Raw genomic sequence first — 17,117 nt, 5'->3', positions numbered from 1 at the left:
TCTGATCTGACGCGCTTCTTGAAAAAATTCTTCGGCGGTAGTTATTGAATCAGGAAATAGGCATAAAATTTATGTGATTTTTAATTTATGTAAATTGAATGAATTGAGATTGAGGGTATATTAAAGTCAATTCATTACATTACTAGGTTTGCGTGTAGGATAGCAAGAATTTATATCGGCCGCTATTTTTGTACGTTGATACTTCAGGTTATTTGTACATCAATTTATGTTTGCATCCACATTATTTGATTTAAAAAGCGATTAATGCCAAGTACTCCAACTAAGCAGAATACAAAACGAGATGCGACTACTCCAATTGTTAATAAAGATGATATAAAGCAGCCTACGAAAATAGCAAATGTTACAAAAACAAAAAAGCATAAAAAGTACCATTTTGCACCAGTAAATAATTTTGTCCCGGGAGGACGGACTCCAGAGAACACTGTCTTGAAGTCAATATCTGTATCACAAATTAGGAACACAGCACATCATGAGATATCTACTTCGAACAACAACAAATTACAACCACCATTAAACATTAAACCAGGTGAAGTAAAGTTGAATACTACGCCAGTTAAAATGCATAGGCCTGTTAAAAATTTGGAGAAGCAAAGAGAAGCGGAGGAATTTTTACCAACGCAGGAAGTTGTGTGGAGATATTCTCCTTCAAAACAACCTGAAAAATCAGTAACATCTTCTAGTCCAGAAAAGTGTTATAGACATTCATTTACTAGCAGCGATAGAAAGGAAATTGAATCGACACCAATAGCACCCAGTAGGTTGCAAAGTATCTTAAACTTCAAACATATCGAGGTTGAAGAGAAAAAGGAATACCAACAACAAAGCATCAAAAAAGATAGTCATAAAGATATTGTAGATTCTACTAACGTTAAAACGACTTCAAACTTACTTAGAGATATAGATGATATACTTGATGATTTGGGGTCACTTAATACATTAAATCCCAGCTTCCCGAACATGAATGAGATCCCATCGTCACCTACTGATAGAAAATTTAAGAAGGAGGCAAATGGAACAAAAGACAGATTGGCAACCGATGTTTCAAATAAAAACTTGAATGATAATACGAAAAATGACACAGTCAGTCACAAAGATATTCTTAATATTTCTAACAAAAGTAAGGCACAAACTACAAATTCAAAGACAGCTATTCAAAAAAATAATCAAAATGCTCAAGATCTTAATAATAAAGATAATTTCAACAATATAGTAAACTTTGAAGATGATGAGGAAGATGATGATTTAGACTCACTCATTGAGATATTAACTCAAAAGCTGCCTGTGGAAAAGCTACCAATATCAGATACACAAAGTGATAATACAAATACAACTAATAATAAGCATACTGATTCTGGAAACAACGATTTTTTATTAGAATATTTAGATAGTAGCGATGATGAAGTATCAAATACGAACAACCAAACTTCAACGTCAAATAACCGAAATGAAGACGAAATGTCTCCAAAACCTATTGATGACGAATCCAAACGACATATGTATATGGAAAGAGCTAAATGTGCAGTAATTAAGGATGGAATAAGTCGGTTAGTTATTACTAACGTACATGAAGTACAAGTGCCAAAAATAGGAAGGCAAAAAATATTAAAGTCTATTAATTCTTCCGGTGAATTAACCTCTGTCATACTACGACATCCGTGGGTATACCTGGATGTAGAGGATGGAGATGTAATTCACATTATAGAAGGTATTAATAGTAAGAACAAAATGTTACTTTCTGATGATAAAGACCCTCAAACTCAAAAACCAAATGACAATCTATTAGTTGTAAACCCCGATATTTTATTATCTGCTACTACAATTGGAACTTCATTAGACTGCTTTAGAAGAGCCGTTATTCAATCCCAATTTCAAGATTACAGGGGTGTTCCTAGTAAAGTCATGTTAATTGGTAATATTGTCCACGAGCTACTGCAGGAAGCTTTGAAACATAAGTTAAACTATTTGACATTAGAATCCACTTTTTTAGAAACTACTTTGGATTCTATTTTAGAGAGTAATCGGTTTGGAATAATCACATGCAATTCAAGTGTTGAAGAATTGAAAGCACAAATCCTAGAAGAACAAGTTGAAAATATTAAAGATTTTGTTAATAAATTTGTAAAAAGTAAACCTAATACAGCAAGTGTGTGTACATCAGGTTCTAGAAAGAAAACTTTTATGTCAATATCAAATATTATTGACATTGAAGAAAATATCTGGTCCCCAAACTATGGTTTAAAAGGTTATCTAGACGCTACTTTAGAAGTCAAAATTAACGGTCAATATTTTTTAACTCCCTTAGAAATTAAGACTGGTAAATCAAAGCAAAATTCTCACGAAGCACAAGGACTTACTTATACCTTTCTATTAAATGATAGGTATGAACTGCCTGTTGATTTTTTCTTATTACTCTACACTAGATATAACGATATTTCAAAATATGATAAAATTTTGCATTCAGTAAGACATGTTTTTATGTTAAGAAACCAAATGGCTAATAAACTTAAATACCAACTAAATGAAATAAAAGACATGTCTGTTAATGATATGGAATTACCTCCAATCCTTAGAGGATCGGTTTGCGATAATTGTTTTGTTAAGCAAGAATGTATTACACTTCATAAATTGTCAAAAACTGAGATTTATGATAATAATGACTTTCGAGACGGTGAATATGATACTTTGACAGGTCATTTGCTAGAAAATGAAATTAAATATCGAGAATTTTTTAAGAAGTATTATGATTTGTTACGTAAAGAGGAATCAAGTATGTTGTGGATGAATTCTTCGTTATTTCTAATTGATAGTCAAAGAAAAGAAGCAGAATTTGGGAATTGTTTATCCAATTTATCCATTTCAAAATGTACTAAAGATGACGATCAGGATGGGAGATATTTATATGAGTTTACTAAAATGAATACAGAACACTCAGATCATCTATTTTCTAATTTTTCTAAAAATGAGCCAGTGTTTATAAGCGATGAGGAAGGTAATTTTGTTATATGCCAGGGTTCTGTAGCTTCTGTCTCAGACACGTTAATAACCATTTCAACAAAGAGAAGCATACTCTATAACAAAACTAAGAAAAATCAAGGTAACGCAGGCTTAGCCCGTAGTGTACTTTTACCAAATAATTCGAGTGCTGCATTATTAGACATACAAAATTTAGTGAAGTATAGAATTGACAAAAATGAAATTAAATACGGATTATCAATGGTCAGGTATAATTTGCTAAATTTATTTTTACCTCCAGTTTCTAAATCTGATATAGTAATCGATGAATTAACAGGTAAGGAACGCTTATTAAAAGCCTCAGAAGGTGGTGATTATAATACAAGGAAATTCATTGTTGATGGAGTAGAACCTAGATTTAGGAAAAACACTGAACAACCAATTATTCAATATGAACAACCAAAAGATTCTACTTTCAATAATGACCAACTTAAAGCCATCGATATGATAACTAGAGCAGAAGATTATGCCTTGGTTCTGGGTATGCCCGGTACAGGAAAAACGACGTTAATAGCAGAAATAATAAGACATATTGTAGGTAATGGTAAGACAGTCTTGTTGACATCTTATACACATTCAGCAGTAGATAATGTCTTATTGAAAATAAATACTCTGGAGTCAAATATTATTAGATTAGGTTCTAAAAAAAGAATTCATCCTGGTGTTCATAAATATATTCCTTCATATGATAATATATCTAACTTCGAAGAGTATTCGAACTTAATCAACAACGCATCATTAGTTGGTACTACTTGTTTAGGTATCACTGATATCATGTTCTCGTTGAAAGAACGTGATTTTGATTATGTCATTTTAGATGAAGCTAGTCAAGTATCGTTACCAGTAGCTCTAGGTCCTTTAAGATATGGATCTAAATTTATAATGATTGGTGATCATTTTCAACTGCCTCCTCTTATAATCAATGAAGCAGCTCGTAAAGGAGGGCTTGATGTATCCCCTTTTCAAATTCTGTGTGAGAAGCATCCTGCTAATGTCATTTATTTGACTTATCAATATAGAATGTGTGAAGATATTGCTAAATTATCCAATTCTATGATGTATGATGGTCAGTTGAAGTGTGGAACTGATGCCGTTAGGACTCAAACCTTAAACATCCCTAATTCATCAAGTGTTCATAAATTTTATAAAGAGAAGAGTCATCCTTGGTTAGATCACGTTTTAAAAGAACAAAATAGAGTTCTTCTATTAAACTATGACCGCTGTGAAGCTATCTCAGAAACAGTTGAAAATAATAATATAAAGAATCTTGGAGAAGCACAATTAACATACGATTGTGTTAGGTGTTTGATAGAAACTGGTGTGCCAGTGTCAGAAATAGGTGTTATGTCATTATACAGGGGACAAATTAACTGCTTACAAGATATTCTAACCAGAGAAATGTCAAAAGGCCTAGAAATATTGACAGCAGATCAATTTCAAGGTCGAGATAAGAAATGCATTATCATCTCCTTAGTCCGTAGCAATAAGGAGCAAAATAGTGGCTCGTTAATGAAAGAAATGAGACGTATTAATGTTGCTATGACAAGAGCTAGATCGAAGTTGATAATAATTGGGTCAAAAAAAATGATAAAATCTGTAAAACAATTAGAACATTTCGTCGAAATAATTGAGTCTAACAATTGGTTCTATGAGCTTCCTGAAAATTGTTTGGATAGTTATGACTTTGGACTATCAGTATTCTCAGAGCTTGAAAAAAAAGCAACCAGGAAATTAGATACAACCAATATCAAGAAAGATTCGAAACTCCTAGATTCGAAACCCATAATTAAACAATTCTTATCAGAAATATGAAAAGAATGAAAAGCTTTTAGAAAACTTATGATCATTTGTGTTTGTCACTAAAATACTGTTATAGATATCTAAACTTAAATAAATTTTTGTTACGTTACTTTTGTTTTATTAAACATTATTCAGTAAAGAAACTCTAAAACTAGGCAAGATTGATTGCGCCGAGATGTAACTTTAACTTAAAATTTCCAAAACTAAATATAAAAAAATATAAAAATAAAAACGTAGAGGTTTTTGATACACCAAAATAACGTCTTTTGAATCTTTAATAACCATACTCAACCTTTGAACACATCCTTTGTTCCTTTATTTATCAAAGGTCCTTTTGACGTAATATTTTCTTCGAATCTGTTTTGAAATGATGGAAGAGATGGAAAATAATTGGGTCTTAAGGAAGACGTCGGTGACTTTGAATTTGCTAACTTATAATTATAAGAATGAACTTCATATATACTATTTTGAGAAGCATTTGTATTGTATACCGAACTAATGTATGGATCACCAGTTGACATTATTGAAGCTGTTGGTGCCTGTGAGCTCAAATTCTCGGAACCAAAGTCAGTTACATGTTTATTTTGACTTACATTCTCGAGTTCTTTTAGGGTATCCAACTGTTCTTGAAGACGATATATAGTATTTTGGAAGTCAGCAACTAAATACAGCAAATTTAAACCTTGATTTATATTTACTTCGTAAAGATTTTTTGAAAAGGTGGAAATAATTAATAACGTATCGGTAAGTAACTTTTCTTTTCTTTCTGACTTAAGTAAATTACCTTTGAATGATTCTGAAGTATTTTTTGAATTTACACTTTTAATATTATTACTTGTGTAAGGACTAAGAAAATAGCTTGAACTTCTCTCATTGAGGTGTCCCATATTACTCTCATTGCTTGAGCCACCTAAACTTGCAGAAATACTTGATTCGCTTTTTGTTTTATAAACATTGTCACCAAGGTTTGAGTTATTAATTAGGCTAGGAGGAGATGTTAGAGGTTTAATTGGATTTAACATTCTGTTTGGTAAACGGGATAGTAAAGGAACGATGGGCGTAGTGTTTTTAATATTATTTGAAATTGATTGATACGAACTAGAAATCGGAGATAATCTATTTGCATTGTTACCGGAGTTATTGTGTAGGACATACGACATATTGCTCGAGGGAACATTCTTTTGTTGAGTATGATAGTTATTTAAATCTGATTTATAGGAAAATGGTTGTGTTACATGCTGTGGCTCTTGATCGGAAAATGACTTGTGAGGTACATTTATATTATGTTCATTTTCTATAGCCAATTGAGGATTACTGTATATCGAATTGTTACTAGAATGGCGCCTGAAGACATTGTTAGTATTATTAATACTGCTATTATCACCATTATTTTGTATGCGTAGTACATTGAGATCACTGTTCTGGCTCATATTATTATTGTACATATTATATATACTCTGGTTTCTTACTTCATTTTCTTCATACGTTGAATATTGAAATTGATCCTCCGAGTTGGGCATGTTATATCCGTAGTTTGTCTCTGTTGTTTGATGCATAGTATCTGGGTGTTCTATATAACATACATCTAACCTTGTGAGGATATTTTTTCTCTTCCCATCTCTTCCAAATCCAATACCTTTCCTTTGAATTTTATTCAATGTAACCACATCGGAACCCTTATGAAACAATCCCGATGGATGTGTAAAATACCATTCAATATCTTCTTTACCATTCTTGGCATTTTCTGAATTTCCTTTACTCTTATCACTTAATGAATTTGACTTTCGAGAATTTGAATCCTTTGCTGACGTGGAATTTGTTTGTGACGTTTTTCCAGTATTACTTGTTAATGACGCTTTTGAATCAATAACATTTTTATTTGGAGATAGTTTATGGAAACCATACATATATAATTGCCTAACGAAACTTGTGAAGTTTTTATGTTTAAAATATTTTTGTAATACCTTTTGACTAAAATTATGATGAAATGGTTTTATAGCAAACACACCGTCGGCATCAGGTATCCAATGTATCCATTCACGTAAGTCAGATTGATCCAATATGGAGTATAATTGATGAATAAACACCTTCATGAAGTTTTAACTTATTTTAATAAGTTTTTAGTTCAAATTTTTTTTATTTTGTGACGTAGGTTACTATCAGTGTCTATTTATGAGATTTTATTTTATTTTAAAATCTACTTTTGATATTGCAATCTTATTTATATTTTTTAGATAGATAAACAAACAATTAAAATTATATTCCAAATTTATGTAAGGAACCGTAAAATTCTTTGAATACATACCAAAAATAATATGCAAGGCTAAATTCAGAATTGAAAATACGATCCAAATATTTTAAGGTTTACTGTAATAGTCTTATATTGCACTACGTGATAAGGTCTAATTTCACCAATTTTCTGGGATCTGAACTTCAAGAGATAAGATAAATTGTGGTTTTTTCAACCTCTAGTTTATTTGTTGTTTTACTGATTCATCTTGATTGACAAGTGTTGCAAAAGTAATGATAACAATCCCTAACGTAATTCTATAGGATAGTTCAATGTAGGAATCGACCGATGATGAGTGTGTAACAAATATATAACACCGCTTCGATATTTTAGAACATCATTAAAATATACTTGCACTGCAGAACCGTAAAGTAAAGATTACTTTTCAAGTAAAAAGAAGTTGCAAATACATTGTTGATACATTAGTTGAATTTCAGAATATCTTTCGAATTCTATACTGTGGACGAAATTAATGCAGAAGGATGATGCTATTTATTGATCTTTTTTTCCAAAAAACTATTAACAAGCGAGAATAGAACATTATTGATGGTAGAATTATATTATTAATCGCTCACAAGAATGTGAAGGCAGAACTTAAACAATGGACAACAAAGAAGGTTATTGGAAGAAACAACAAGACAACTAATATAGAAGCGGGAATCTAAATCATAAAGTTGAAAACCACCCTGTTATCAAAAGTTACCACATTAAGATGTCTAATAATCAAGTTATATTATCTATTTAAACATTTCGAATTTGTCACACAATATTATGTATTAAATGAAACTCTAAACAATAAAGGGTAGAATGAACGTAGTGTATTAATAATGCTTGCCATTATTTTACCCACGTACATAGAATGGTTAAAACGAAACACGGAGATATCATATATGTGTACTTATTACTGCCTCAACGATTAAATGATACTCTTAAAGTCACTAATTTATCAGAAAAGAAAACAAAATTTATTATTAAACAGTTCAGTAAAGAAAAAATTGCAAGAAAAGGCAATTCGCCGCCATCATTCAATTTTGTTAATATGTATGTTCTTTTAACCCTCTTTCTTTACCCACGCATACACACACACGCATCTATATATCCACATTTACACAGTGGTACGTGAATATAATGCCACTACCAAGAATTATCCATGTTCCAAAAGATGCAAATGAAACGATTCCATGCAGGCTCTAACGGCCACCAAGACAGTATCAGTCACAAGTTACTCAGAGCATCAAATGAAATTACGAACCCGTGTATCTTCCGCATTAATCATACTTCCAGCTGGTTTCGAGTAGCACTGGTGGTATTCATCGCCTATGTTGTGGCAAACCCTGGAGGACAAAGCACACAAACAAACACTGGTTCCCCCAATTCATTCGGTTCTGGGGGGTTTAACCCCTCCCCTACCTTCAACCCATAGCGTAACAGACTGTGATATAATTAATCTTCCATCTTATCATTATGTAATCATACTGTTTCAAACTTAATATTACATAAAATTACATAAAATTATATAATCAAATCTAAACCCGTCATTCCGCTCCACTCACTCCACTTTAAACGCTGAGGACATTCGGAAAAAAAATTAAAATGCGTTTCGAACACTATCAATAATTTAATACAACGTCTCGGAAAGTATTAAATTAACTAATTAGGTAATTTGCATCTTGTTTAAGACAACAATATGGAATTAGTTTACAATTTTTTAACACAGTGTGCACAATGAACTCAGTTTGATTGGATTTTGAAATTTGTTTTATTATTTCCTAATGGAATCATTAGGGAACTCAATTTAGCTTGTAGGCGTCTAGAGCGTCTGAGTTTTCTTTTCTATACATTTGAGCTGCTATTATGTTTAGCCTAAAGGAACTGGAACTGTTTGGATGTTTTCGTATTGAATTTTGATCGTAAGTAAAACCTTCATTAGACAACTCGACTGGTGATTGTCTCGCACGGTTGTTTTTTTCCCTCGGATAATGAAGGTATGTGTGTTGTATGACTTTTCAACAACTTTCCATATTTATTCATATTTTAAATTATGAACTGAAATACGTTTTCGGATAACGTAGCACTGAATCATGCAATTGATGGCATTGTGTAGTGAAAGAAAACGAAAAATTCAACCAATCGTGTAGGCAGTTTCCACTATTCCTTTTCTATGAGAAGGGAGAAAAGTAAGTTCTGTGTAAACAGTAACTAAATAATAACGATTGATTCGTTACCGAATACTAATTTACAAATAGGGACTACCTTGGTTGTCTCGTCGTGATCGTGTCGCTATACTTTAGCGTAATGGTTAACAAGAAGTTCGGTCGATACGTCCTTTGTCAGGCAGTTTTTACGTTTATATATTATTATTTTTCTTGTGAAAACATTTGGGTAATCTAAAAAGCTCAACAAACATTTATAGATATTCGACGGGGACATTCTATGTAGATATTAGCCTAAGTAATCGAAGATATATATATGAAAATGTTTATGCCGTAACTTTTATTACAACGTGTTCAAACCGTTCAATTGTGTGATATAATTAATAGTATTCATTGGTTTGAACTTTTTCGAAAGCTGCATCATCAACGAACCATGAAACTTTTTTATCATTTGCATCGTTAATCATGGTAGTAGGAAGAGTACTTTTCTTTAAATCAAAAATTTCATGCATAATTGGTTGTTTAGATTCACCTTCTGCAACAAATGCAATGTCCCTGGTATTGTTGATGACCGGGAAAGTGATAGTGATTCTATTTGGAGGTGGCTTTGGAGAATCATGGCACCATACAACTGTCTTAGTAACCTCTTCAAGTAAGTATCTATGTTTTTCATCCGGGAATAGAGAACATGTGTGACCATCTGGACCACATCCTAATAATAGAAGGTCGAAACCATTTTCTTTAGGTAGGATACTAGCATAATCAGTGGCAATACTTTCGTTTTCAGCAGCTGATGCATCTTTAATCAATGAAGTATTTAAGGGGTAGACAGTAATTTTGTCTTGAATTTCCTTTGACAATTTATCGAAAACGATCGATTTGAAAGCACCAAAGTTACTATCTGGATGGTCCAATTGAACAATTCTTTCATCACAGAAGTATATATTCAATTTGTCCCAAGCTATTTTGGAGTTAACTTCCTTATCTTGAACCAAACACAAATTTAAAACCTTAATCAATGAACCACCACTGATAGCCACATTAAAAGTATCTTTAGTGCTCAATGCCTTTGCTTGTTTTTCAAGGATATAACTACCTAGTTTTGTAGCTAATAGTTCAGTCGATGGGAATTTTAAAACTTTGACCATTTTATTATATTATCACTTTTTTCAAATTCTGGATGAGTCCTCTCTTTAATTCTCGAAATCAGTTCGATCACAATGTATATACCTATGTAGAACACTGAACAGAATATATCTATATGCTTGTATGTTACCATGCAAAGACAAACACACTTAAAAACTAAGTAAAAAAAAACAATTCAATTGCTCGATTTTATTTCGATTTATATATCTTTTACAATTTTTCGCCCCTTTAGATTAAAACTATTACGAGTATTTCTAATTTCAATGTAAGCCCGGCCACTCCGATGCCATTTAAAGGTCCGATGAAACAGAGAATGGTCGAAAAGTGTCGATATATATAATTATACTTGTGTATCAAAGGTATTGATAATGATGAATGCTATTAATAAATTGGTTGATTTTGAAAACATGGGGTCAACTATTTACAGAATCAAATGGAAAGTACTGCTGTAATTGGGAGGAAAACAGACCCGTGGTTAAACATCTATCTTTCCTAGAACTTCCCATTCATCGACGGGTCCTACACATCTAACAACTTTGAGTGTTCCTGGCAATCCCCATGCCAATGTGGATGGTGTCTCACTGAAGGAATACTTCACTTGTATGTTATTTTTTTCTTTATTACTCCAAGTTTCCATTATTGTAGGGATGATCGATTCTTTGCGTAGCTTTATGTCCACTATATCTTCTATTCTTGTCACAACTGCCCTTTCATCTGCTTTACTTAAATGTGGCACGTCCGAATACAGCAATGACAAGTGTGGTAGAAAATCCTCCTTCAACCAACTTTTTGCCCTCATTTCGTTGTCCGTCACTTCCACGAACATCTCTCTCATGATGCTTGCCACGGAATACAAGTACCTATTCTCTTTACATTGTAAGAATATCTTACTGAAGTATTTCTTCCCGATGCACAGGTTTTTGAAACTAACCAATTGGTCAGTTAACCTTAAACCGTTATTCTCTAGTGTCAGCGATTCCATGTACTGTTTTTTAATCGAGTTCATTGCAGCCACGCAGTAGGTGAGTATCTTATTGACGTCGTCCAGAGACTTGTCGGGATCGCTATTCAAAGCCAAGTTCGAAGTCAATGTGATATGAGGTTCGAATGTGGGTGAATTAGGGAAAAGCGATTGAATGGACTGTGTCAAAGTCATCAAAATATCGTAGGTATGTGTACCTGGAGATGGACAAAACCAAAGAGAGACAGCCATTCCAAAAGAGTAGTGCTAGCAGCTATATGTTGTCTAGAGGCCGTTTCAGTAGCCAAATTATGTTCAGTTGCGGGAGAGTACGCGACTACTTAACAGTGCCAACCATCAGCTTCTGATTAGCCAAAGAACCTTGCTCTTTATATAGAGCAAAATGATGGGGAAGAGAGATGAAAAATCGTTTCCGACGAACACCGCATAGTGGAAGAACCCACGAGCTTGCCGGTGGGCGGGAGAGGCCGTCGCAAGTACCACCTCATCGAGAGAAAGACAGAGAGTGTGTGCGTGTACGTGCACGATAGAGGCATCTCGTGTGCCCTGTTTATCACCCCGATGCATTGACTAGTGAGCACAACACAGACCTAACAATTGAAACAAGTCTTTGCCAAGCGCTTGGACGATCATGGGCCATTCGCAAACCCACACTAGCAAGCAAGATAACAGCCTTCGGTGCCGTACTCACCAGGAACATTCTGACAACCGTGGACCACCGGCCGCTGTCGCCAGCATTTGTGTCGCCAGCATTTGTGTCGTCTGCGTTTGTGTCGTTGGGGACTGTGCCCCTCCGCCTCGGACATCTCGGACGACACGACGCACACACAGAGGGTCGCTATTGCCCGAAAGAGGGGCTGTTGTGGTTGGTGGAATCTCTGCCCTTCGATAAGGCGTGGGGTACCAACAAGCTGTATCGTAACAAGGACCGACGTTCAAAGAGGTGGATTTGTGCATGTGGGGGATCCTTCCCTGGATCCGGGAGTGCTCTGGTTGTGATTGTATATAAGAGGTTGGTGTATATTGGTTTATTCGTCTTCGTTTGTGCCATGTGTTTCTTGGGCTGTTTCAGGAGGTGGCTAGCTATCTCGTCTTGGTGCAAGGATTCGCAAGGTTGGTGAACATAGAACTGTAGAGACACACACACACATATATATATAAATAAGGCTAATAACCTGAAATACTGAGATTATACATTCGCAACTAGTGGTTAAACATGTTGAACAGAAGTATTGGATTAAAGAAGGGTCTCGTCCCGGTGACAAGAGCTGTCTCGAAGAGGCATCTTTCAATTAATGAGTTCAGGTCAGCTCAGTTGCTGTCAGAGTACGGTGTCAACACGCCTGCTGGTTCGGTGGCAAGGACTCCACAGGAGGCTTCTAAAATTGCTGAGAGTCTGTTCAATTCCAAAAAGTTGTTCGATAATGAGTTGGTGGTGAAAGCACAAGCTTTGACAGGGGGCAGAGGTAAAGGCCATTTCGATAATGGCTTTCCCACCGGTATTAAAATGGTCGACGGTGTCGACGAGACTGTCTCTGTGGCGGCGCAGATGTTGGGGAACCGTCTGATCACCAAACAGAGCGGGGAAAGGGGGAAACTAGTCGACGCTGTCTATATCGTGGAGAAGAAGAAGGTTTTGAAGGAGGCATATTTGTCAATTATCATGGATAGAGCCGCTAAGAAACCATTGATTATAGCCTGCAAAGAAGGTGGGATGAACATTGAAGAAGTCGCCAAGAGAAATCCAGATGCAATTAAAAAATACCATATCGATCCTTCCGTTGGGGTCACCGACCAGATCGCAATGGACGTTTCAAAAGCATTGGGATTCTCAGAAGGCGTTTTGAATGAGGGCGCCGACCAAGTTAAGAAGTTATACGAGATCTATGACAAGACGGATAGCACACAGATAGAAATCAATCCGATCAGTGAAGTAGAAGAATTGGACGATCCAAAGACTCACAAAGTGTTCTGTATGGATGCCAAGTTCGGTTTCGATGATAATGCTTCCTACAGACAAGAAAAAATTTACTCTTGGAGAAACGATGTCGAAGAGTCTCCAGAAGAAAAATTCTCCACAGAGGCCAAGAGAGACTTCGATTTGAATTTTGTTAAATTGAATGGTAACATCGGTTGTCTTGTTAATGGCGCAGGGTTGGCAATGGCTACAATGGATGTCATTCAATTGTACGGAGGTAAACCTGCTAATTTCTTAGACTGTGGCGGTGGTGCTACCCCGGAAACCGTCAAAAAAGCTTTTGAATTGATCGTTCAAAGCTCAAAATCGTCCAATACCGCGCTGGATGCCATTTTTGTCAATATCTTCGGTGGTATTGTTAGATGCGACTACGTTGCACAAGGAATCGTCGACGCCATCAAAGAATTGAACTTAAAGAATTTGCCAATTATCGTCAGATTACAAGGCACAAATCTTGAAAAAGGTAGACAAATCGTAAAGGAATCAGGTGTTAATATTTTCTCCTTCGACGAATTGGATCCAGCTGCAGAAAAAGCAGTTGAAATGGCTAACACCAATGCTAATGCTTAGATAATATTCTTTCTATTTCTGTTTCTCTTGCTCTTTATCGATAAAACAAAGAAAGCAAAAAATAAAACAAGATATAGATGTGTAATGGTTGGATAGAATTCCCGGCCGCAAAAATAAAATGTCTTTTATATTCCAAACAATGTTAGAGTAACTGATTTTTAAATTACACTTACATAAAATTAATTTATAACGATATCAATAAATGTACTGCTGTAATAATCGCAATCCAATGTGTCACTAATACTCATTCCATCGTCACAGACCATTGATCCATTGTTTCGTGTCGTTACGTGTGTTTGTCATTTTATACGTAATACTAAAAATAGGAGATGCATACATACAGTACAAAAACAGGTGAATAATGCTACTATTCTTAGGTATGACATACGATTCATTATACAAGACTAACGCATATGAAGTATATATACTATAGCTACCACATTACATACAACCCATAGCAATCTCTAAATATCTGATTATCTCTTAATTCATAACTGTTTCCTCATCGAAATGACCATCCCTTTTCACAATGGTCTTCTCTTTTATGTACAAGTTTTATATATATTTTTTATTAACAATTTTTTTTGGAATAATCTGCAACAATCAAAAATGGGGAAATATACAATTTAGAAAAAAAGAAAACTTGGCTCTATATTACATTTATATATTACCTTTTATTTAAACATTATTGTTTTAAAATATAAGATTCATATCAGAATACAGTACTTATCGATCGATAGTTGTAATTAAGCAATTTTTTTGGTCCTAATTTGTTAATTAAAGTGTTACAATAGGATTTAGTCATTTGACAATTGTGGTTATCTGTTTTGAGTTCTAGAAAGTCAATAATAATTGTTATTGCTATTACATTTTTTCAGTTTCATACAGTTTAGTTTATCAATTCTTTGATTAAAGTTTCCATTGATATTTTTACAGAGAGCTAGATAGCATTTTTGAAAGTATTCAAAAGAATTATAGAAAAAAATATATAACTATTAAGCTGCTATTGCATATTTAGGACATACAAAGTCAAGATATTTGATCGAGTCCTTTTTTAATAATATACTAAGAACAAAGTACCTAAATTGATTTTAATTTAACATTATGACGACATACGATAAGTTGGTTAAAGGGGCAACTAAGATTAAGTTAGCACCTCCAAAGGATAAATACATTGAACCGATATTAATGGGTACAAATGACCCACACGATTTTAGAGAAATTGTTAAAGCTTTACATTCTAGAGTCAATGATTCTGCATGGACAGTCGTATACAAATCATTGATCGTGATTCATGTTTTAATGAGAGAAGGAGATAGGGATGTTGCTATTAAATATTTTTCAAATAATTTGAATTATTTTGGTTTGGCGGGAATTCATCATTCCAATTTCTCTAATGGTGATTTAAGAGCATTACAAAGGTATACAGATTATCTGAAAACTAGATGTGAAGAATTCGCTGAGTTTCGTGTTGATTATGTTAGAGATGGTTATACTTCATTGAAAGTTATTCTTTCTGATAATAATGATAATGTCCATCTAGCCTTGAATCATGTCGAATCCTTAGAAGTTCAAATTAATTCTTTAATCAAAAACAAATATTCTTCTACTGATTTAGCAAATGATTTATTAGTGTATGCATTTAGACTATTGACAAAAGATTTATTAGCATTATACAATGCGTTGAATGAAGGAATTATTACTCTGTTAGAATCATTCTTCGAATTATCACACAAAGATGCAGAGAGAACATTGGATTTATACAAATCTTTTGTTGACTTAACAGAAAACGTTGTGAAATATCTGAAGATCGGTAAATCTATTGGTTTAAAGATTCCTGTAATCAAGCATATAACAACCAAACTGATTAGATCATTGGAAGAGCACTTGCAAGAAGGTAGTAATGCATTTAGCAATACTGATGCCACACAAGGAGAACAAAGGAGAAACGTTGATGTGAATGATGGAAACAATGGACAACAGAAGAGTACAATTGTGCGTTCAGAAACACAACAGTCATTAACTGAACAAAAGTTGGCCCAAATTAGGGAACAAAAGAGACAATTAGAGGAACAGATTAAAAATCAACAAATTTTGACCTCCCCAACCATCCCACAAAATACGAATAGTGTTTATAACCCATTCGGTTCCTCTGCTAATACAGATACGTTTACATTTGAGCAAGCCTCTCAACCTGTCAATGCTGTTGCACCAGCAGTTGCACAAATTCCTGTCCAATATACGAATAACCCATTCTTACAACCTCAAGTTACAGCACCAATAAATTCCCAAATGCAACAGCAACCTGTCGCTAACCAAGTGCAACAACGTGTTGTAACAGCACCCGTCATTCCTCAACAGCAAACTGGCTTTTTTGCTTCCAATGCGCAAGTCACTCCAAGTTTCACAGGCGCTGGGTTTGGAGGATACTCTGAAATGCCAGTTCCTCAACAGATGACAGACCAGGCTGGTATGAGTCAACTACCAGCTGTTCATGAAACTGGATCGAATAATCCATTTGCGGCTCAAGTGCAACAACCAGATATGGCTGGGAACCCATTCCAAAACTACAACACTGCTACCGGTGGAGCAATAATCAATGGCCAAATAACAGGAGTGCAAACTCCATCATTAGTGATGAGCAATACATTTGTTGCAACAACGGAACAACCACAGACACAACCGCAAGCTATTCAAGACTCGTTCACTGGCATGGTTAATATGAATAGTACAGGATATGTAAATCCATTCCAGCAGCAACAAGCACAACAGCAAGCCCAGGCACAAGCACAACAGCAAGCCCAGGCACATCTACAACAACAGCAAGCACAAGCACAAGCACAAGCACAAGCACAAGCACAAGCACAGGCACAAGCACAAGCACAAGCACAGGCACAAGCACAGGCACAAGCACAATTACAACAACAGCAAATGTACCAACAACAACTACAACAGAATCAATTCCAGCAACAGCAACATACAACTAATCTCATAGACATCTAATTTAAATGATTGCAGATGTTAGATAGATCAAAAGAGATAGAAAGAGCTTAAAAACTAAGCTACCAAAAATGATTGTAAAAATAAGAAACGAGATACGTAATTTAAAGTGACATATATAATCTACTATACTGACTCTCGTCAGTTCATTGATGTCAATGCTAA

At 34.5% G+C, this 17,117-nt stretch overlaps 6 protein-coding genes across 6 annotated transcripts; 3 read left to right on the top strand and 3 right to left on the bottom strand.

Annotated features, from left to right (window-relative positions):
• Window positions 1-264: 264 nt before the first annotated feature.
• On the top strand, window positions 265-4,845 carry DNA2 (bifunctional ATP-dependent DNA helicase/ssDNA endodeoxyribonuclease DNA2; the record flags this gene model as incomplete). Its single annotated transcript, XM_003683987.1, has 1 exon — window positions 265-4,845. One exon carries the CDS (start codon window positions 265-267, stop codon window positions 4,843-4,845), a length of 4,581 nt encoding a protein of 1,526 aa, XP_003684035.1.
• Window positions 4,846-5,120: 275 nt separating this feature from the next.
• Window positions 5,121-6,926, bottom strand: TPHA0A05250 (heat shock factor family protein; the record flags this gene model as incomplete). The annotated part of the gene is made up of 1 exon (XM_003683986.1): window positions 5,121-6,926. The coding sequence occupies one exon, from the start codon at window positions 6,924-6,926 to the stop codon at window positions 5,121-5,123; it is 1,806 nt and encodes a 601-aa protein (XP_003684034.1).
• Window positions 6,927-9,656: 2,730 nt separating this feature from the next.
• TPHA0A05240 (6-phosphogluconolactonase) lies at window positions 9,657-10,424 on the bottom strand (the record flags this gene model as incomplete). Its single annotated transcript, XM_003683985.1, has 1 exon — window positions 9,657-10,424. One exon carries the CDS (start codon window positions 10,422-10,424, stop codon window positions 9,657-9,659), a length of 768 nt encoding a protein of 255 aa, XP_003684033.1.
• Window positions 10,425-10,897: 473 nt separating this feature from the next.
• On the bottom strand, window positions 10,898-11,635 carry CPD1 (2',3'-cyclic-nucleotide 3'-phosphodiesterase; the record flags this gene model as incomplete). Its single annotated transcript, XM_003683984.1, has 1 exon — window positions 10,898-11,635. One exon carries the CDS (start codon window positions 11,633-11,635, stop codon window positions 10,898-10,900), a length of 738 nt encoding a protein of 245 aa, XP_003684032.1.
• A 985-nt stretch (window positions 11,636-12,620) lies between these two features.
• Window positions 12,621-13,952, top strand: LSC2 (succinate--CoA ligase (GDP-forming) subunit beta; the record flags this gene model as incomplete). Its single annotated transcript, XM_003683983.1, has 1 exon — window positions 12,621-13,952. The coding sequence occupies one exon, from the start codon at window positions 12,621-12,623 to the stop codon at window positions 13,950-13,952; it is 1,332 nt and encodes a 443-aa protein (XP_003684031.1).
• A 1,104-nt stretch (window positions 13,953-15,056) lies between these two features.
• Window positions 15,057-16,955, top strand: YAP1802 (Yap1802p; the record flags this gene model as incomplete). The annotated part of the gene is made up of 1 exon (XM_003683982.1): window positions 15,057-16,955. One exon carries the CDS (start codon window positions 15,057-15,059, stop codon window positions 16,953-16,955), a length of 1,899 nt encoding a protein of 632 aa, XP_003684030.1.
• Window positions 16,956-17,117: the final 162 nt, after the last annotated feature.

Source organism: Tetrapisispora phaffii, chromosome 1 (genome assembly GCF_000236905.1).
Source record: "Tetrapisispora phaffii CBS 4417 chromosome 1, complete genome".
NCBI lineage: Eukaryota > Fungi > Ascomycota > Saccharomycetes > Saccharomycetales > Saccharomycetaceae > Tetrapisispora > Tetrapisispora phaffii.
Note: the sequence above shows the minus strand (reverse complement) of the source record. Positions and strands in the feature narration are given on the sequence as shown.